The following is a 21,775-nucleotide window of genomic DNA, read 5'->3' as shown; positions in this document are numbered from 1 at the left end:
CCTCTTCTCCTTTTAATTGTAAGATTTCACTGAGAGGCTATCAAGGAATCTCTTAAAACTCACTTAGTGTGACTAATAGGAAGGATGAAGAAAAGGAAAAGGATGCTGCATATAGAAGATTCTGGGAGTCTAAAATTATTCAAACCACAATAGCTGTTTTAAGCTGATGCAGCAAGGCAGTGTTATATTCTCCGTATAAAGACAAGAGTAAGATGATGTAAAGTTAGCAGCACTGAGTTCTGTTCATATTCCAAGAGACTTTTAAGACAAATGAATAAATTACATGTCATGAATACCTAATATAAAAATTATCATGTAACTACAGATACCTCTGTCAAGTAAGTTGTATTATTTTAAATACAATACATAACAACAATTAGGTTTGATCTTTTCAGAAAAAAAGGATCCCTTAAGACATTCTGTATCATGGAATTTACTAGTGAGATGTTCTTTGCATCTTGTCAATTAATTACAATCCTTAAGGGACTGTATTTAGCACACTTAAGTAAGATAATCATTGAAACTCCCTTAATTAAACCTTCACCTTTATTTACACTCACACTGATACACTGTGTCAGTAAAACTGCTGTTTATTGCATATTACTGAAATTAGAGATATTATCTCCTATGGTCTTGCAACAATGATGCCGGTATATGAATGTAGCAATTATTCATGGATCAATAGCTTTGGGTATCACCCTACCTGCATTTTTGCATTCATGTTCAATACAACCTCTTTTCTTAAAAAAAACACCTTGTATCCATTTGGTTTTCCTTCAAGACAATATTATTTTAAAGATTCCATGTAAAATAATCCTACATACCTTAATAAAATTTGCATTGATGTAGTCTGAATCTTGTGGGGGAGTTTTTAAAGTGAGTTTAACTCTGCTGTGGTCAACTGAAATACAACCATTTTAGAAAGAATTACTTTGCATGCCTTACAGGTATTGTCAGTGAAGTTACACTTCTCAATAAATGGTGTATTTGTGTAAGATGCTTTCCTCTGAATTTGGCAAACTCCCCTCCCACTTCCCATTTATTTTCATCACAGGACCAGCCTTACTGTTCGGGAAAGTGAGGCAAATGTCTCAGGAAGCAAAATCTAAAGAGAACAACATTTATTTATAGCACCCTTTTCACCAGTCAGTGGTTGCTCTTCCTAAGACATTCCACTGTTGTGAAGAAGAGAACAGTGTCCTATCACCTGCCTTTTAAGCTAATGTACAGTGGGAGATGTTATCCCACTCAAGAGGTTCCAATATTGAAGGAAGATTCTACTGCTAATCTTGGCAGTCAGAGGTGGTGATTCCATCTTGTCCTTTGCCTCAGTCAGGAAGATGTCTTAGGCCAATCTGCACAGCCACGCCATTCCAGATGCCTCTAACCCTTTAGAGTTAGAGTGGCTTTTTATCAACACAGGGGGTTACAACGGGAGGAAGGGGACAGGAAAGCCCCACTGCATGAATTGTCTTCTGCTGGACCCAACCATGCTTAAGATTTAACCCTAAATCCCACTAAATTCAATGGGACTTCTCTTGAAGGTTTAGAAGGAATGCAAAAGAGGTATTTGTCAGCTGTCAAAAATATAATATTAAAGGAGAATTATACTAAAAGCTGGTACAAATAATGAGATGGAAAGTTAAATGACAGTATTTACCCTGAGAAGAAACAGCAAAAATAAAGAATCTTTAAAATAAAGCACTGTATTAAAAATAGCCCTAAACCAGTCAGTCACCATCTGGGGAAACTTTGTTTTCAAACAACTCCCCAACTTATAGTTTCTTAATAGGACACTGCAATGCTAAAGAGCTAAATTTCTCTGCTGTGAAATGCTGTCAAAAAAGTACAAGCATGAGAATCCAAAAATCTTTTCTTTCACTGTATCCAGTCTATATTAATCTGCCGTGAAATACTTGTTCCTCACTTTCTTGGGTCCACATTTTTGTTTATTCAACTGAAGCAGTTTCCTGTTCCTTGTAACCTTTAGTTGCTTAGATGGCATTTATGCAACAAAATGTGACCCACAGGCTATACACAACCCACAGGGATTATTTCTTTTTTCAAAAACAGTATTTTTGCCCCAAAATGCCTTCTGCAGTAATGGGAGCATTTTCATCATCTTTCTGCCCCCACTGAGAAACCTTTTTTTAAAAATAAGAAATTAACAGAAAGTGGCCAGTCTTAGGCCTAAAAACACTGGTAAAGGGCAAAGTAGGCAAAAATGACCCCACATTCCCAGAGGGTGTTTGACATGGGCATTTGATGAGACCAATTTCTGGCAATAAAACAGTTCCAGGATGAGATAGCAGGGCCAATGTATTCTCTGAAACCCAACTTAAAATCTTCCCAAACAAATGTTAGCATTGGAAACAGTTCTTGTGTTCACAGAAATGAGAATAAGGAGTCAAGCAAACATCAGTTCAAAAACCATCTGCCACCCAGGGGCTCATGGGTGACTTCAAATACCAACACACAGAACAATTTATTTCAAGTTGACTAAAGAAGGCAACCAGAGTCAAGCTGAACACAGCAGCAGTAATCCAGCTTTCAGTGTTACATAAGACTGATTGATTCTATATAAGATCTTCTTACAGAAGAATGATTGGTACATGTATTAATAATTCCGAATTAGAAAATTTACAAAAAATGTAATTCTTATGCTTGGAAAGATATTTTAAAACTAGTCATTACACTGGTATATCCAGCATTAACGTGTTCTTCTTAAGCAGAATCACTGAACCATATGGGTTAGCAGATTTCACTTTTGCAGGCACAATTTATAAATAGTTGAGTATTTGCCGTTCAGTGTTAAATTTAAAGCTGCATACCGATGGCAACCAGTTGTTTTCTGTGCTTCTGAATGTAATCACTAGTTACTTTTATTTCTAAAAAAGTATTCAAAGTTTATGATAAGCTACCATTCTATGTTATGAAGACTCAAGATCATCTTGCAAACTCTGGTGTTTCACAGAATTACAGGTTATTTGAAAGCTATTTTCTAACTAGCCGTATTTTACTTATGTAGAGATAAGATAGTTGCTGGAGGCAGCCTGCTAATCTGTTGCTAGGTAAGATTCAAAATGCTGTTTATATAGGCTTGTCTTATGTGCTGGGAAACTGGGACGATCACAGATAGGATGGTCTAAAAAATGTCCCGGCCAGCTGAGCATCATTGAAGCCACCAATCCCAGATTTCTGCTTTGTTCCAGGCTGCATTTTGTCAGAGACTGGGAAATTCCCCTCTCCTCTTATTCTTGTCTGAAGAGAGTAAAACAATTAAAATCAAAGGCAGGTGATGATGACCCTATTAACATCAGAGAGGAAAAGGGAGATAGGGAGGAGGGGTAGGGATAACCTCCAGCAGTCATGGCTTTAACAATCCTGAAAATACTTAAGCCTTAAGGGAGGGAGGTAGAGACAAGAAGGGGATGGTCTGTCATCTGGTTTTTCACATTGTCGGCCTCCTTCCAGAATGACAAATGAAAAAACACACCACAATCCTAAATAGGTCTACTCAGAAGCAAAATTCATTGTGTTTGCTAGGATTAGCCTCAGAAGTCGGCAAAGGCAAGAAGCTTGCCAAGAAAACCCGATAGGTTCGCCTATCATAGGGATTTGGATTTCTCTGTTCCAGCATTTTAAACATTGCTCTGTAACATTTGTCTGTCAGATCAGTTCTCACTTTTAAAATGTTACAAAGGTTAAGCACAGTGCAAGAAAAAAAATGCAAACATTAATGTGATGAATTTGCATAATTAGAAAGTAGATTAGAGCAGCTTGCATAATTAGAATATTTTCATAATATGCAAATTAGGTGTCCAGATTTTAGAAGTGGAATATGGCAACCCTATGTTTATCTCCCCCAATGGCTCAGGTCTAAGCTATCTGAAGGACTATATACTTCCATATGATCTGCCCAGGCTCTGAAATTCTTGGGAGAGGCCTATCCCTTGGTCGCACCATCCCAACTGGCATGTCTGATAGGGTTTTGAGAATAAGCCTTCTCAATGGCTGCTTCTACGGTGGTATACTTCCTTCTTAGAGAGATCAGCTTGACCACTCATTACTGACTTTCCAGTGGATTTTTTTACTGCAATAGTCTTTGGGAATTTACTGTTTTTAAGATAGGCTATTTAATAGTGTGTTGTTAATTTTTTGTGTGGGCTTTTTAAACTGCTCTTTATTTGTAATGGACGTTTTAAATTTTTCTTAATGTTGCAGACAGAACAATTAATAGTAATGAGCTTCTCTGTATGTTTTCCTTTTACCTATCTTTTATTTGTTTTAATTTTGTAGGCCACATTGTGTCCTAGCTCGGGGGGGGGGGGGATGATGTTAAACAAACAAACAAACAAACAAACAGGTAAGCAGAGTGATACATAATCTGATTATGTGACATAACAGCCAAGATCTTGACAAAAACTTTTGTAAGAAATCTTCTCATTCCCAACACACAGACGCACAGACACACACAAAACATGCAGTGCAACTGATACAAGTAGTTCAGAATAACTGAAAAGACACACTACATTTAAGAAGAAAAGTTACATATTCTGCATGCTTTATTTAAGCAGAAATATTACTTTTAGGATCTTTTTGACATCTACTTCTCGCTACCTTTGATGCTGCCGTTAAGATCCCTGTTGCCAGTCTTCACTTCTGGGCAAGATGAACTTGGCAACAAGAAGTTCATCTAAAGCAGATGATGATCTAAAAGTTCAGAACTACTCAGGCACAAAATTTAGAATGTTGAATCTGTTTTTGTATGGGGAAAAACCTATCCACTATTTTCACTATGTCCAATGTTCCCCACCCTCAAACTTCCAATTATATACACTGAAGGCCTGTCTTTTCACAGTATAAGTATCTATGTGTATAATGTAACAGTATTAAACCTACATTTTAATGAATTTAATTATCAGAGCTGGTTACAGGGATCATGTGACACAAGCACACCCTGAAACAATTTCACTGGTTGCCAGTTCATTTGTGGGCACAATTCAAAGTGCTGGGTTCCACCCTTAAATCCCTACACGCTTGGTTCCAAACTGTCTGAAAGACTTATCTCCCCATACGAACCAGTATTCTTGATTCCTCTGCGAAAAAGCAGAATATAAATAAATTATATTATTATTATTATTATTATTATTATTATTATTATTATTAGCATGCCTTTTAAGGGCTTTCTCTTGGTCCTTCACAGGCATATTTGGTGAGGATATGGGGGAGAGCCTTCTCCATGGCTGCTCCAAGGATGTGGAACACCCTTCTATAGGAGGTCTCTTTAAATTACATAGCAATAGCACATGTGAAGTGGTGTTGTACAAAACCACATGCACTACTACTCTGTCATTTAAAGCCCACAGCCTACCTAAATAAAAAGGTGTTCACCTGCCAGCAGAAAGAGGGGGAAACCAACCAGACCTCCTATAGAAAGATGTCCCACATCCTGGAAACAGCCACGCAGAAGGCTCTCCCCCTTACTAGTATCAGATACGCACACACACACACACATATATATAGAGAGAGTGTGTGTGATAATAGTAATTACGTTTTAAATGTGTTTTACTGTTTTAACGTCGATTTTTAATACATTATTATTTAATTCTTTTTTACCTTTTGTAAAATAAGGTTTTAATTTAATCTTATTTTAAACTTCTGGAAGCTATCCTGGATCCCAGTCTAAGGAAAAGACAGGGTATTTCTTTGTTAAATAAATAAAAGTATGTATCTATAAGGGCTATAGCTTTTTTTAAAAAAAAAAAAAAACAGAGACATTCCCAAAGTTTGATGCACAATCAGTCCATCCATCTTTAATCCAAATAACAGATTATTTAAGAATATGGTGAGATAGCATGTATATATATGATGATGCCAAAAAGCTTTTACAACAATGGTTTAGGGTCAAATTCATTAGTAGATTATCATTGGAAATGGTTTTTAAATAGAAACAGGGAAGTGACAAATACAAGCAAAAAAAAGTCACTTAGGCAGAAGCATCTTAAAGAATACCCTTTCAGCAAATAATTACTGGGTAATTTATCAGCTCAAGAAACTGCAAATGCTAACTGGCAAGATATCTTAATAAATGTTATTAAAGTGTCCACTGAAAAGAAGCGTCAGACTTACATGGCAGTATATCTTTGTATCTGTTCTTTTTCACATTTTCTTCTTTTTCTCCAGTGACTGTTGGATAGATCTTCTCTGTTCTATACTTTGTTGACAGCCTCCTCAGCCTCTGTAATTAAAAAGCTCAAGGTTACACTACTTTCTCAGCTGCTTGCAAAAGCTTTTTTGGCAAAGTAGCTTCTTTATATGAATACATTTAATTACTCCTCTTTTCCACCATTACCCAATACATAACTATCCTTGCAAAGTAATGACTACCAGTCACATAATGGAAGTACTGTTCAGAGTAGATAGAAAGTTTCACACACGCGCACGCACACACCCCTTCAGATCAGTGTAAAGCATTTAATTCCTATTTCAGTAACTGGAGGGGAAAAATCTCCCACACATTAAGTAATGGGTGAACTCTTCAACTGTATAGTTGTCACAGGACATTATTGGTAAAGGGGTTGCTACTTCGGAGGGAAAACCAACATGTAATATAGTCCTCCCTCCATAGTCACGGGAGTTAGGGGAATGAAACCCCTGTGAATATGGAAAAATCATCCTCCTCCCTTTCCAGGCCGGGCCACTGCTTGGCCAGCTGGGAAAGAAATGGAGTTGGCTCCTGGGCTTTTTTGCTGAGGAGAAAAGTCCAGGAGAGAGGGGGAGGAGGAACGCCTTGACCTCGCAAATAATCAAAACCATGAGTCTCAAGACTGTGAATCTGGAGGGCCAACTCTATTTTGTTTGAGACAAATCAATGTGAAACACAGGCTGCAATATTTTACATAGCAAACAGATAAGCACAGGATGTCCATCCCACTTTGGTTACTGTTGAATTCTAGGCGAAGACAGCCACTTACAGTGTCTTTATGGCTTAATATAATGAGGTATAAGCTTTTAAGAGAGCACTGTGATGGAGTGTAGTAGTTTGAGTGTTGGGTTAAAACTTTGAAGATCAGAGCTTGAATCCCTGCTCAACATGGGAACGCTCTGAGTGACCTTTGGGCAAGTCACACTCTCTCAGACTCAGAGGAAGGCAAGAGCAAATCCCCTCTGAAGAAGTCTTGTCAAGAAAACCTCATGATAAGAAAAATGAGAACACTTCAAAGGATTGCAGACCATTTCTTATTCAGATTTAGAATTGCTTAGCTCTTCTCTCCCAAAGCCTCTTCACTATCCAAGATAGATTGTTGAAATCTTTATTATATTGATTCACTGAGCAAATCCCAGGCCCTGGTGTACTTCACAAGGAGTTAAGTAATGTTCATCTCAACATCAACCTTAATCTAGGCCAGTCCACACAAAAGGATCACTTTTTGGAAGATGCATTACCTTACTATACTGGAAACTTAATTAAAAAAATTAATTTGCATGCTTCAAGTTTCCATCCAGAACACACCAAAGCGTCCATCATCTATAATCAAGTACTAAATTACCATAAAACCTGATTTCAACCTAAATTTAAATTACACATTTTTCAGACAATCTTTCGAACACACACACCCCAGCAGATTAACAGACTGATATCAGGGAACAATAATCTCTTTAACAGACCCAGAAAAAGAAAACATCATTTGACGCATACAAGTTCCCAGCTAAAACCACACATATACATATTATCAATAATCAACAGCTTATCCTGGAAAATGAGTCTTCCTTCTCACAAGCTTGATGATATGCCTGTACATGCCTACAGACAGCCACACAACAAACTACTTAACACATGCCAGCTTTGTTCCCATGTCTAATCTAGAAACACTATTCCACAACCTAATACAGTCATCCCAACCATATCCACAGATTCTTTATTCGTGGATTCAACCATCCAAAGCTTCAAAGTATGTGCTTGCGTGTTTGTGTAATCCGAAAAGCAAATCTTGATTTTACTATGCCATTGTATTTAATGGGACTTGAGCATTCACAGATTTTGGTATCCACAGGGATTCCTGGAACCAAACTCACTGCAAGAGCTTACTTTAATGACATCTAGAAAATCCAGGGGTTACTTGGCTGCTCATCTTCCAAGGTGAAAGTGTGTCAGAATTTTATAATACCTTACTGCATTCCTCTGAGGGCAAACAGGCCAGTCTTTTTACAAAGGAATAAGAACACACAAATGTCACATTAGAAATGTCTATATTTAAAAATCCGTGAGAGGACACTTGTTTTCCAAGACACAAATCACTCATAGTTTTCCAAGACACATCATTCATATCAGCCACAGTTAAACAAAGAATTTCCAAGACAGACTGCAACTAGGGTTGCCATTTCCTAGGTTTTCCCAGGACATTCACAGATTGGAGGGTCCAAAAAATGTCCCGCCCCAGCTGAGCATTACTGAATCTCCAATCCCGAAATCCTGCTTTGTTCCAGGTCACATTTTATCAATCTCCAGTCAGTCTGGAAATTGACAAAGTGTGCCTGCCTGCAACAAGGCAGAATTGGCTCCTTCCCTCACGTGACCACCTGAGTCACGTCTCCTCCTCAGCTAGAACCTCATGTGGCATCTAAGATGGTGGCTGCTACGGTGCCAGCGGCTGAAGCCGGGCTTGAGTGCTGAGCTGGAGGTGGCTGGGGGAGAGGACTGATGCCGGAGGTTTTGCGGTGTGGCAGCCTCCCATCCTGAAAGCCTACCTCATCCCATAGCCCTCCTCCTCCTCCTCCTCCTTGCTCACCAAGCGTCTCAGCACTTCAGCAGAGAGAAGGGAAAGCACACCGGTGCACACCAGGGACTCTCTTTGCTTCACTTTATTTTCCTTGCCTTTCCCGCCCCTGCTTTTGGGCTTCTCTCTGACGGCGGCTGTGACTACTCCTGTGGAAGAAGAGAAAAGGGGAAGAAGGATGGAGAAAAAGCCCCACACCAGTCTTTCTCCTCCAAATGTCTCTAACCACCAGGCCAGCCTCCTCTTCTTTGTCATCCTCCTCCTCCTCTTCTTCCCCTCTTTTTCTTCTTTGTCATCCTCCTCCTCCTCTTCTTCCCCTCTTTTTCTTCTTTCTCCTCCTCCTCCTCTTCTTCTTCCTTTTCTTATTTTTCCTCCTCCTCCTCCTCCTCTTCTTGTCTTTGTCTTCCTCCTCCTCCTCTTTTGCTGTCGCTGTCGTTGTGTGTCTTCAAATCCTTTCCGACTTATGATGACCCTGCAGAGTTTCCTTGGCAAGATTCTTCAGGGGCTGAAGAAGAGAGGCTTGTGAGAGTCACCCAGTGGGTTTCCATGGCCGAGCTAGGATTTGAACCCTTGTCTCCCATTGTCCTAGTCCAATACTCAGGCCACTACACCATGCTGGATCTCATCCACTACATTTAAAAGTACAGTACTCAGCTGTTATTTGTTGTTGTGTACCTTCAAGTTGTTTTCTGCCTTATGGAGACCCTAAATGAAACAAAGCCTGCTGAATTCTTGGCAAAATTTGTTCAGAGGAGTTTTTTGTGGGGTTTTCAGGCTATGTGGTCATGTTCCAGGTCTCTTCTAGAACATGGCCACATAGCCCGAAAAACCCACAAAAAACTATGGATGCTGGCCATGAAAGCCTTCAACTTCACATTGTTCAGAGAAGGCTTGCCATGGCTTTCTGCTGAGGTGGCTGAGAGAGTGTGACTTGCTTGAGGTCACCCAATAGGCAGGGAATCCAACACACAAGCCACACAAAGCTACATCCAGGAAGAATGTCAAATTGCCCTTCATTTTGAGCATGCCTGAGAAGCATGAATTCACAGTTGTCCCTCCATATTCGCTAGGGTTAGGGGAACAAGACCCCTGGTGAATATGGAAAAAACTGCAAATAACAAAAACACCATGTTTTTAACTGAGAGGACACCTCTAGGAATCTCTAGGTCCTCCAGTGCAACTCTGTGGTCAATGTCCAACATACACTGACCACTGAATGGCACTGGAGTAGCTACAAATTGTCTTTCAGTGCAACTTTTAGTTGAAGTTGACCACAGAGTTGCACTGGAGGACCTAGACAGTCCTAGAGAGAACATATTAATGAAATCCGTGAATAATCAAATCCGCAAATATCAAAGCCGCAAATATGGAGGGATGACTGTATATTATATTATTTTATTAATGTTTGTGGCTTTTAATTGGTTGTGTCCTCCATTTTTCTTGAACGTCCTTCATTTGTCCCACATTGGCCCTACATTTTATCCTACATTTCCCCCTAGATTTTGTCCCAGTTTTATGGAAGAGAGTTATGGCAACCCTAACTGTAATGCAAAACAGCAGAGCAACAATGCTCCAGCAGCATGGAAAGGGATAGTCCAGATGAACATGGTTATGTCTCTGAAATGTATCAGGCAGTTCAACTGTGATTTCAACAGGGACACAGAGCTTTAAATCACAGTAGTCAGATCACCTATATGGAAGGATGGCTTGTATTATCACCAACAACTGTTTTGTCCATGGCCATTAATAAGGCAGTGTCACTATCATTTCAACTTTCCGTGACCTCACAATCCCCATGCATCCCAACAACCATATCCATAACAAACAGGATAAAAAGGAAAGTTGAAGGAGATGAAAAATGTATCAGAACCATTAACAATGATTTAGTTCAGCATGAACATTCTTGGATTTCAAACCACTTCAGATGGATGCAATTGAGTAAAGAAAATGCCACAGCTATTTAAAAAGTTGTATTGTTGACTTTTAGATAAGCAGAATTTATTGCTTTCCTACCTTAAGACTAACCAGCTGCTTGAGTCCCATATCATCATATATAACTCTTCAAACATTTATGGCCAGTGCCACAATCTGCATTATTCTGTATTCCATGACATTCTGATTCCACCTCCATAACAATCTAATTATTTAAATATCTATGGCATAACTTTTGTACTCCAGCAGTACCATTTGAAGAAGCAGACTGATATCCATGACAGCTCATACTAAAATAAATCAAAGATGCCACTAGATTCTTTCTCCCCCTTACCTTTTGATGATGAAGCAGAGTAACACAGTTATTGACTTGAAAATGCTAATAAACAGAATAACACATCATTTGGCTGTGGAAATAGAGTATCGTCTATGAAATGCTATGCTATGCTAAATTTCATTGTCTGAAAGATGCCATGAGACTCCGCTGATTTTGTGTCAAGAGATTAACACCACAACCTTTCTGGAAATTATGCCTCTAGTTCTGCTTATTGTAGGGTAATTTAAGTTTCCGAAGGCTTCAGCCTTTAGTAAGGGAACAAAAATATTTAAATATCAAAAATGTCAAAGCCAAGCCTGTTAGGGTCTAGCTTTAAATCAGCAGTATAGCAGAAATGTGCCTTTGTGTAATGATACTTCCCTAAGAACCAAGGTTGACTCCAGAAATAACACATGTAGCTCAAAACAAAAAGTTTACTAATGGCTTTTATCTATATTTACATAAAAGGATATTCCCTATTCTAGCTAGTGAATAGTTCAGGTAACAAGAAATCTTTATCTCACCATCTTTCCAAAGAAAGTTGAGAGAGGAAGAAGATGGAAAACATGCAGTTTAGTTGAAAATTTTTGAGAGAGAATGTTAGTCCCAAAGGGAGAGTGACCTAAACCACATGGTTAGTTTGAATGGTGAGGGAGTTTTCATGCAGGAAATCCCTATCTATCTAAGGGGGGGGTGTGTGTGTGAAAGGATGCAAAAATCTTCCAACACTTATTCACATTAGTACAAAAGCTGTTTGAACGACAGTGACTGTTGTCACATATGAAAGTGGAGATATTTTTAACAGTAACAACATACTTCCTGATCTCAGCATAATACAATCAGTGGCAAAGCCAATTTTTATACTTTTGCAGAGGAATAACTTTCTCTGTTTTGCACTGTACAGAAGCAGATATTAAAGCCACCTACTGTTACAAAATGTGTCCCTTATAAACTCAGCATGCATGTGATCCACACGCTTTACTACCAATGGTCTCCCTTATATATCATCAGATTCCAGAAACATACCGTGTTAAATCAGTTGTAACTGAATAAAACAGTGTTCTAAATATGGCAGATCTTTCTAAGATAATTTCCAGTCGAAATACTGAAGAATTCTGAACAAAATTCCTTTTAACCATAGACTCTCACATGAGTATCTACAGAGATCTGTAAATTCTTTCACTTAAACTGAGTGCAAATATGGAGATAAATGTGAACAGGTACAAGATAATACAGCAAGTTCTGTTGTAATACAATAGCTGCATTCCTTAAAAAGTCCGTATTAGAGAAAATCATGCACCAAAAAATTCAAGACTTAAAAATTTAAGGGAAAAACAGGATTAGGTGCAGAACTCAAATATATTACTGGCAGCTAAAATATTTATTAAATAACCCCGCCTCCAAATACTTTAAAAAGCTGATAATGTTTGCCGTGCCTTGGCACAGACAAGCCTCAACTTCCGGCAGCAGTCAAACATTGTGCAAATGCTCCTCCCCTCCTTCCATCCCCCTCACTTCAGTTCCTGGCTTCTCAAACCCACACAGCTGATGAAATGAATGGCTAAGAAGAGGAAAGGTGGGGTTGTCACTTCACAACTGAGATGCTGTGGAGATGGAATCGTGCTATGGCCAATTAAGAGTCTGTGGTCTGCAAACAGGATTGCTCTGTTAACTAATTGAGTTGCTGCCTATTCACATTGTAAAGACACGCTTTGTAGCAGAGTTTATTGTATGCTTGAGACATGAGGGAATGGTTTTGAAACTAAGAGCAGTAAAGTCTTTCTTGGAAATGATGTTATATCTTACATGCAGTTAACATGTCACACTTTAAAAATAATCAATACCCATCAAGAAAATCACATGCCATGAAATCACTCCATATCCAATTATCTAAGTATGATCTTATTTTTCACTATATCAACATCTAAATCCGTTCAAGAGAATCTACAACACAACATGATCCATTGTCATGTCTTCATCCAGTCACTGCCCTCAGTATAGGCCCTTTGTTCCTGACCATTTTTCTCTGTGACCCACCTTGTTACAACTTAATCCAGTAAGCAGATCAAAAGTGGTAAAAAATAATAGTCTAAGGCCTGTTACAGACTACCAAAATAAAGCTGCTTCGGGTCTCTTGGAGGTATGCAATTTAAATGATGCATGGGTCCTAAGAGTCTGGAGGTCGCGCCAAAGCCACACTCCATTCCTAAGCACTGGAGTGCAGCTTTGGTGCAGCTTCCGGATTCTTAGGATGCATGCATCATTTAAACAGCATACCTCCAAACAGACCCGAAGCAGCTTTATTTTGGCAGTCTGTAACAGGCCTAAGATTTCTAACCTAAAACCTTCATTTCTGCACAACTTACACAGATGTTCCAGGAGGGCATATTCAGCTGTTTTGAAGACTTCTCTCTCTACACTCTTGAATGTGATAGCCTTGCCATTCCACTTAGTTAGCTCAGAAACACTATCAAATATATTAACTGGCTGATGATCACAAAGAGGGAAGAGACAAAACATCATGTTTTATGAACTGAAACCACAAAACTGAATTCTCAGCCCATTACAAGTTTGTCATGGTTATTTAGTCCTGGCTAAAATTGCTTTATTCACACAAATCCCAGCATTTATTCAAAAATTAACATCCACCCCCCTTTACCCATTGTTTTATCTTTTTCCTGGTGCTCACTCAGAAGAGGAAGCACACAGTAAATGCAAGCATGAACAACAGAGGCCATTTATTTCAAGAGCGTGCAAAAAACGTACAGGAAATCTCCATGCTGCTTTGCCAAAAGACATATCTCTCTGAACAGTTAAAAGTCTTAGATTGCCACTGTTTTGAGAAAGACAATGCAGCAAAAGGCCTTTCCTTTGCTAGTGGCTCCACTGAACTCTTTACATCCATTCCATCCGTTTACACCTTTCCCATCTGCAACACCTCCCTTGTCCCTTACCATCAGTAACACGACATTGAAAACGCATCTGAAAAACTTTTAAATTTTTTTAGTAAAACACTTTGTTACAGCCTTGCCACGCCATTCAGTTAGCTTAGAAACACTGTCAAATGCAGTAACTGGTTTTAGATTTTGTTTTAGGTGTGCTTTACTACCTCAAAATGCTTCCTAATAACTATGTAATAGAAAAAGCAACATGAGCTCATTATAATTTACACACAGAAAGACAAATCTGAGATAATCTTGGTGGCTTCAGATCTTCTGCAGCACTTAAAAGAAAATGCCCCATAGAATCATAGAGTTGGAAGAGACCACAAGGGCCATCCAGTCCAACCTCCTGCCATGCAGGAAGTCTCAGTCAACGCATCCCCGACAGATGGCCATGTTTGGTAAGATAACAAGAATGGAAACTAAACTGCAGAGAAGAGTGTCTTCACAGTGCCAAAGGAGTCCTTCCTTCCTTCCTTCCTTCCTTCCTTCCTTCCTATGCTACTTCAGTACATAAATGTTCTATAACAGAAAAGTAATGCCTTTTCATAAAGCTGTTGACATTTCTTGCTAAGTTCTCCTTAGAACTCCAAGTAGAAAAAATGGTGAAAACTAATGGGGCAGGGTGGGTTCAAGAGTCTGACTAGTAACATCATTCTGTGAACTTTGAGACTCAACATTACTTAATCCCAGTACACTGGCTTTCCTTATATGCAGAATCTACAAGCACCAAGCACTGCAGTAATTCATTTCGGTTCCTCATCATAGCCATTTGCTTTCTTTGAGATCTATTGCATTTACCATGCTATGTAAGGTGCATAGCAAAATAACTGTTAGAACATTTAGCTAAGGATCCATTTGCAACTTTTTTTTTAAATGCCATGTTCCATCCTTAAAGCTCAAATATTTCAGGGAAGTATCCAATGTCAAAACACAGTACCTTCAATAAAACAAGTATTAGTGTCATCAACAAACATGGCAGGACATAAGCAATTACACAGCTCTCCTTTAAATTTAATGGTAAGTTATATATTTGATGGTGATTGTATATCATCTGAAAATATGTTTATAGTTTCTGCACATTTGAATTTTTTTTATGATAAAAATGTGAAATTTGGGTCCTTTTAAAGACCCAAAAGTAAGAAGCCAGGATTGTTTTGTTGTACTTAATTTGCCCATTGTTATATTTTTAAAGTTTCCCTTTGGATTACGTCTGAGCAAGCTTTTAGTAACTGCAAATACTAGCTGACAAAAATCCACAATCCTGACTGAAGAGTTTATTTCATGTAATCTCCTTCAATTTGAGTAGAGGGTGCCTAAAGAGGAGCTTTATGCTTGTAACACTGTGGTAGCCGAGTGCAGATCCCACATGGAAAGGAAGATATATATGGAAAGCATTCTGATTAAGTTGCTTTTGAGATTTTGTATGTTAGATAAAACCCAGTTCAAAGATTAAATACTTAAAGATGCTCTGAGGCTAAAGATGGAGCCCTGTGTCAATCACGAGGCCTTTAGAAAATAGGCAGAAGTTCTTTCGGCAGTTTGTTCTCAAGCATTTAATAATTCTATGCATGACCAATCCTTAAAAATAGAAGACTGATCCACTTGGAGAAACAGAAATTACCATTCCTAGTCAAATTCTGCCCTCAGGCCTTCTGTACAGACCACATTAATGCAATGTTTTGTTACTTTTAACCAATATATACATTGCTTAGCCTGAAATATCATCTCAAAGCAGTGTGCAAAAAGAGATTTTTTTAAAAAAAAATTAAATATTAAATATTAAAATTAGTTAAAGCGTTTGAAATCAATCTGATTAGTACACTCAGTCAGGAAAGGCCAGGTGAATTGGAATGCATCCCACTGCAATAAGCTTTTTCAAATAGCAATAAAGATCAAAGAATTGTATTTCATAACGCCAAAACACCATCTTAAAAACTAATCAGAATAATGCAAGCTTCACAAAGTTCTAATATATATACAGATCACCTGTGAAATATGAATCAATAATAATAATTTTCCATTATTACTGCTTTGCTCAATAGCCCTCATAAACACCATTTGTTCTCTTTTCTGCACAACAATAATAACATTCAGTTTAGCAATACAGTACATTTTGTTTGCACTGCTCTAAATGCAACAAAGTCATAACCTATTGTTGATGTCACAGTAAGTTGACCTCAATGAATGAGTAATTAAAAAAAATCTTTGCAAAAAACCACAACTCTCTCTTAACTGAGCAAAACATGGTAAAAATGTGCACCCTTCCTGTTTAGCCTATTACTAGGAGCCAAGGAATGTAGTTTCTACAAAGGGCTTATTTGTGATAAAGCTCAACAGAATCTGAACAAGTAGTCAAAAATAAAATTTCTGCTGAGACTTCAGCTTGATTAACCCTTGCATCTAGTTTAATATTAAAGAATACTTCCCTGCTGTTATGGTTCACATTTAATTCTGAACCAAACTGCGGGACTCAATCTATTGTTTGCAAATTACAACTGGATGGCAATTCTTGCCCAGAACACAGAAGCTTTTAGCACTACAAGAAATAGGCTGACTTTACATAATAAATATTAGACTTATAGCTATTATAAAAAATTGAAGCCATACAAACATTTGACATACGGATGTCTTAAAATAGTTTAGGCATATTCATTGGAATACTCCAAGAAAGAAGAGTCCAGAGAATAGTTTCCATCTTCTACAGCAGCTACCAAATATGATGATCTCAGGCTTTTTCTGAAAGTAAGTTGGGACCTTCCTACTTTTTTCGTCAATAACCCTTCCCTAAAATGGAAGAGTTCTTGTTCTTTTCCTTCCAGTGGAGTCCAAGTATAGAACATATTATATAAAAGCAGGACTGGACACAGAAGGAGGAGGAGTGAAAATAGGAGGAAGGGATATCAATCATCTAAGATACATAGATGACACCATACTACTAGCTGAAAACATTACAAACTTGGAACAACTTCTAAGAAAGATCAAGGATGAAATTGCAAAGGCAGGCTTACTGTTGAACATAAAGAAAACAAAAATAATGACCAAAGAAAATTTACACAAATTCAACCTAGACAATGAGGAAACAGAAATAATAAAATAATTCTCGTATCTGGGATTAAATATTGATCAGAGCAGGGACTGTAGTCAAGAAATCATAAGAAGACTAAGAATGGGGAGGGCAGCTATGAGAGAACTAGAAAATATCCTAAAATGTAAAGACACAGAACTAAACACGAAAGTTAGACTCATACAAGCCATTGTATTTTCTATTACCATGTATGGATGTGAGAGCTGGATAATTAAGAAAGTGGATAGGAAGAAAATTAATTCATTTGAGATGTGATGCTGGAGAAGAGTGCTGAGGTTACCATGGACAACCATGAAGTCAAAGAAATGGGTCCTAGAACACATCAGAAATCTCTCTGGAAGCCAAGATGACTAGACTAAGGCTGTCGTACTTTGACCACATCATGACAAGGCACAACTCACTGGAAAAAAACAATAATGCTAGGAAAGGTGAAGGGAAGCAGAAAGAGAGGAAGGCTGCATGCATGGATGGATTCTATTAAGAAGGTCATGGGTGTGAATTTGCAGGACCTGAGCAGAGCAGTAGAGGATAGGGAGTATTGGAGATGTCTCATCTACAGGGTCGCCATGAGTCAAGATCAACTTGAGGGTGAATAACAACAACACAAACCTTACACTCCATATAACATATGATTACTATCATTTTCAAATGCACATTTGTCACGGGAGTACTCCACATTATTGCAGGAAATATTGAAATAGCAGTAAGTAAAACATTTTATACTTAGAAAAATCCTAGAACTGACTCATTAGTAACTCTGAAGTTTTGAAAGATAAGCTATATCCTTGCCAGTGTCAAGCCACAAGAGCAAATAAGCACTTATGGACATCTGGTTGCAGTACAGTACAACACCAGCACATGTAGGACCAGCACCTGCAGTTTCTCTTACCCACCTCCAAAAAATATGTTCTCTCTAAACATTTTCTAGGTCTTCCAGCCTGATTCTGTGATATGCTTCTGTCAGAAGTTGACTACAGAATTGCACTGGAGAACCTAGAGATTTCTAAAGAGCAGTTCTCTCTAAGCATTTCTAAGTCCTCCACTGTGATTCTATGGTATGCTTCTGCCGGAAGTCATTCATTTCAATAGGCTTTGCTATTATCAGTCATTTCACATTTGCGCAATAAGTCTGGGAAGGTATCCTTTGTGGATCCATGGGTTGTACGGTATGTGCAAGGGGGAAATCAAACACAGTTTCCAGATGAGTAACATGGCTAGAGACCATAAGAATATACAGTATGCACTACCACTCACACAACTCACAAGACTAACAGAAATCTGCTTAGGCAGTTATTCAAAGTCACATTAGATTCAGCTGCAATATTGTAGAAATTCTTTTTTATTTACAAGATTGTCGTACTGCATCTAACCAAACATAAGAGACACTGACAATATACAGATATGAAACAAATTATCTTCTGCGTATTTACATGAAATATTTAATACCTAAATTTTCCACAAACAAGCCATTAACAAGGAACATCTCAAACATTTATTAAGGAATTAAGAATATTATCTAAATGCTAAATTTCACTGACATAATACTTTTCCTTTTCAGCAACTTTAATACCTATTCATCCTGAAATTGAATTTTAGAATGCAAATTATAAAAAGCAGTTGGAATTGGAGCACCCCCCCCCCCCCAGGAAGCTGATAAAAATGAAACTTATTCCATGGTTGGTCTTCATTTTACTGGGTTATTTACTGGGTAACTGGTAGAAACAAGACTATTGAGTTCAGTAATTTGATGCATGGATCTTCTTTTCTAAGTTTCCCTGAAACAAAACACAACAGCAGGGTGCAAATCTACTGACACTTCTACACTTACTGCATATTGTGAATTATTATTCTCCAGAGCCAAACACAGCAATTTAATTATTAGCAGAAGCCACTCATAGGAAATACATTTTGATCCCAAGACAAGCGTAGTAGGGGGCCAAATCAGCCCCCATATGCAATAGTTGAGCTGCCGTATGAATTATCAATCACCAAATACACTAAACAACCACAAAAAAGATCAAGATCTCTACTGTAGTTGAAGCCTCCCCTTTGTGTAACTAAGGCTGCATGCTGCCTATCGTATGCACACTTGCTCAAAGGTAAATTCCATGGAACAGATGGAGGAGACTTTTAAGAAAGCGGTGATTGTAGTAGTTCAAAGTCAAGGCTGATTGAATGAAACTGGAATGGAGGAAATACAATAACTTACCCACTGCCTGATGGATAGGCTGCTAAGAAACTCTATATCATACCTTTCAGTAGTCTTAGAAAACATCAATACTCTTTTGAAGTTGTTTCACTGAGCCAAGGGTGAGTTGCTATTGTGAACTAGCAGAACAGGCTGAGTAAGATCCAGCCTGTGGACCACATTGTGTCAGTTTACCCCCTTTTTATGGCTTCCTCAGCCAGGCCCTTCTCCAATTTTCTTAAAGCCCCACAAGTTATAGTGATTTACTTTTGTCAAAAAGTAAAAATTGTAAACATTAGAAACCTGATGAAAATACAGGAAGCTAAAATTGGAAGTGACTTCCAGTTGTTATCAGATCACATTTTCAGCCAATTTTCAGCTGGAAATGTAGTGGTACAATACTGGGGGGGGGGGGGGGGGGGCATGTTCACCTGTCACTGTTGCCTACACCAGCCTTACCCACTTAAGATGAATTTAAAAATGGAAAGGCCTGCTACAATAATAATTCAGCCTTTCCACTAGCATCCCCAATTTTTTCCCTGTATTTAATTTGTTTTCTTCATATGGTTCATATGCTCTTGGCTCTACAATTCTGATGGAATTAGGGTTGCTTTCACTGACATTGATGGGCATATGTAAGCTGAGGACAACAGTAGTTCTATATTAATATGTTGTGTAAAAGCCCTTAGCCTAACATTTTAAAGTTATTGTTTGCGCTATAGTTACATTAACAGTATGATCAACACAGAAGCAATGATTCTTAACAGCACCAGTAAGAGAAAACCAAAGACTACAAGCAAGTTTGTAAGGTATGTTTTTGTTGTTGTTTTCCTACAAATCATTTCCGAGTTATGGTGACCTTATCACAAGGGTTTCTTGACAAGTTTCTTCAGAGGGTGTTTGTGATTGCCATCCTCTGAAGCTGAGAGACTGTGACTTGACCAAGGTCACCCAGTGAGTTTTCATGTTTGAACAGGGATTTGAACCTGGTCTCCAGAGTCATAGTACAATGCTCAAACCATTGCACCATATTAGCTCCTTTGTATGATATACTGGCTTCATATTAATAAGGTCTCAAATACAAGGCTACATTTTTTTTCATTTCTTCACCAATTTTCTTTTGTTTTTACTTAGAATGTGCAGGACTTCTACCAAAAGAAAACTCTGTCTTTTCCTACTCTTTGCCTACAGGAGATCTTCAGTCATCTCAAATATATTATTATTATTATTATTATTATTATTATTATTATTATTAACCTTTATTTATAAAGCGCTGTAAATTTACACAGCGCTGTACATACAATCTTTTAATCAGACGGTTCCCTGCCCTCAGGCTTACAATCTAAAAAGACACGAAACAAAAGGAGAAGGGAGTGGTGGTGGGGAATAGGATCAGGTCCAGCAGATCTTCTCCACCTCCAAGGCCTGGACAAGGCAGATGGACTGGAGGAAGGGCTTGGCTTCTTAATGGATGGTTAAAAGGAGGCTTCCTGGGTCAGAGGGGCTCGCCTCTTGGAACGCTTCTCTAAACCAGGGGTAGGCAACCTGCGGCCCGCGGGCCGGATGCGGCCCGGCAAGGCCTTGGGACCGGCCCCAGCCCCGTCCTGCCACCGATTGCTGCCGGAGCCTTTGGCCTCTCGCGTGAGGGCGTGGGGCCTTTGGCCTATCAGGAGGAGGCAGGCAAGGGGGGGCAAGCGGCAGGTAGGGATGCCATAACCCGGCTGCAGGTGTGCCACACCCGCTTTTGGGGTTGCTGGCACGATCACGGTCCGGTTTCATGCCAAAAGCGGGTCTGCCCCGCCTGCAGCCACTTCTGCCCCCGCACACGCCTTCCTTATGGCCGCGGCTGCTCATGCAGCCGGCCGGCCACCCACTTCTGCATCAGCCTCCTCCTCCTCTGCCTCCTCCTTCTCCTCCGCCCCCTGCGCGCTCCCTCTGGCCACCAGCCACCCTTCTCCAGCCTCCTCCTCCCCCAGCACATCCCCCTGGCCTGCAGGGCTGTGCGGGGCTGGCTGGCTGGCCGGCCACCCACCTCCTCCTCTGCCTCCTCCGTGACCGCGCTGAGCAGTTGCCCAGGCGCAGCCGGCAGAAGGGCGCAATTGGCCCACTTGCCTGCCTGGGCCCTGGCCGCACGCCGGCCTCAAAAGGGAGCTGGTTCCTTTAAGGAGGCAGAGCCTCAGAAGGGAAGGAGGAGGCGGAGCCGCACATAGGGCTAATGAGGAGGACTTCCTCCTCCTCAGTCTGGGGCTGAACAGCCCACCCCTTCTCCAGGCTGGAGCCTGTGAGAGCTGGCAGGGGGCGGGGCTGTCCCAGCCCCAGTCTGCCCCCATTGGCCAGCTAGGCTCAGGAGGAGGAGCTCCTCCTCTGTTGGGCTGGGCTGCAGCCAGAAAGGGCCCTTTCCTTTGCCCTTTTTTAGCGCGGAGGAGGAGGAGGTGAGTGGCCATGCTTTTTATTTTTAAAGTGCATTTTTCCCAAGTGCCTTTTCTGTGTGTTTTTGGTGCTTGTAATGCTAACAAGTCTCCCTTGTTT

General features: G+C 39.5%; 1 protein-coding gene across 2 annotated transcripts in view; it reads right to left on the bottom strand.

Annotated features, from left to right (window-relative positions):
• Positions 1-21,775, bottom strand: part of PTPN12 (protein tyrosine phosphatase non-receptor type 12) — a 76,589-nt gene that overhangs the window by 28,995 nt on the left and 25,819 nt on the right. For both annotated transcript variants that reach the window (XM_089524606.1, XM_089524607.1), the window contains exons 2-3: positions 6,133-6,241; positions 825-901 (exon numbers count right to left, since the gene is read on the bottom strand). In XM_089524606.1, coding sequence (XP_089380732.1) covers positions 825-901; positions 6,133-6,241 — 186 coding nt within the window. The remainder of the gene's footprint in view (positions 1-824; positions 902-6,132; positions 6,242-21,775) is intronic.

This window comes from Sceloporus occidentalis, unplaced genomic scaffold (genome assembly GCF_023333645.1).
Source record: "Sceloporus occidentalis isolate IW3139 unplaced genomic scaffold, rSceOcc1.0.p SCAF_5, whole genome shotgun sequence".
Lineage (NCBI taxonomy): Eukaryota > Metazoa > Chordata > Lepidosauria > Squamata > Phrynosomatidae > Sceloporus > Sceloporus occidentalis.
The sequence above is the reverse complement of the archived record's forward strand: the minus strand, read 5'-3'. Positions and strand labels throughout refer to the sequence as shown.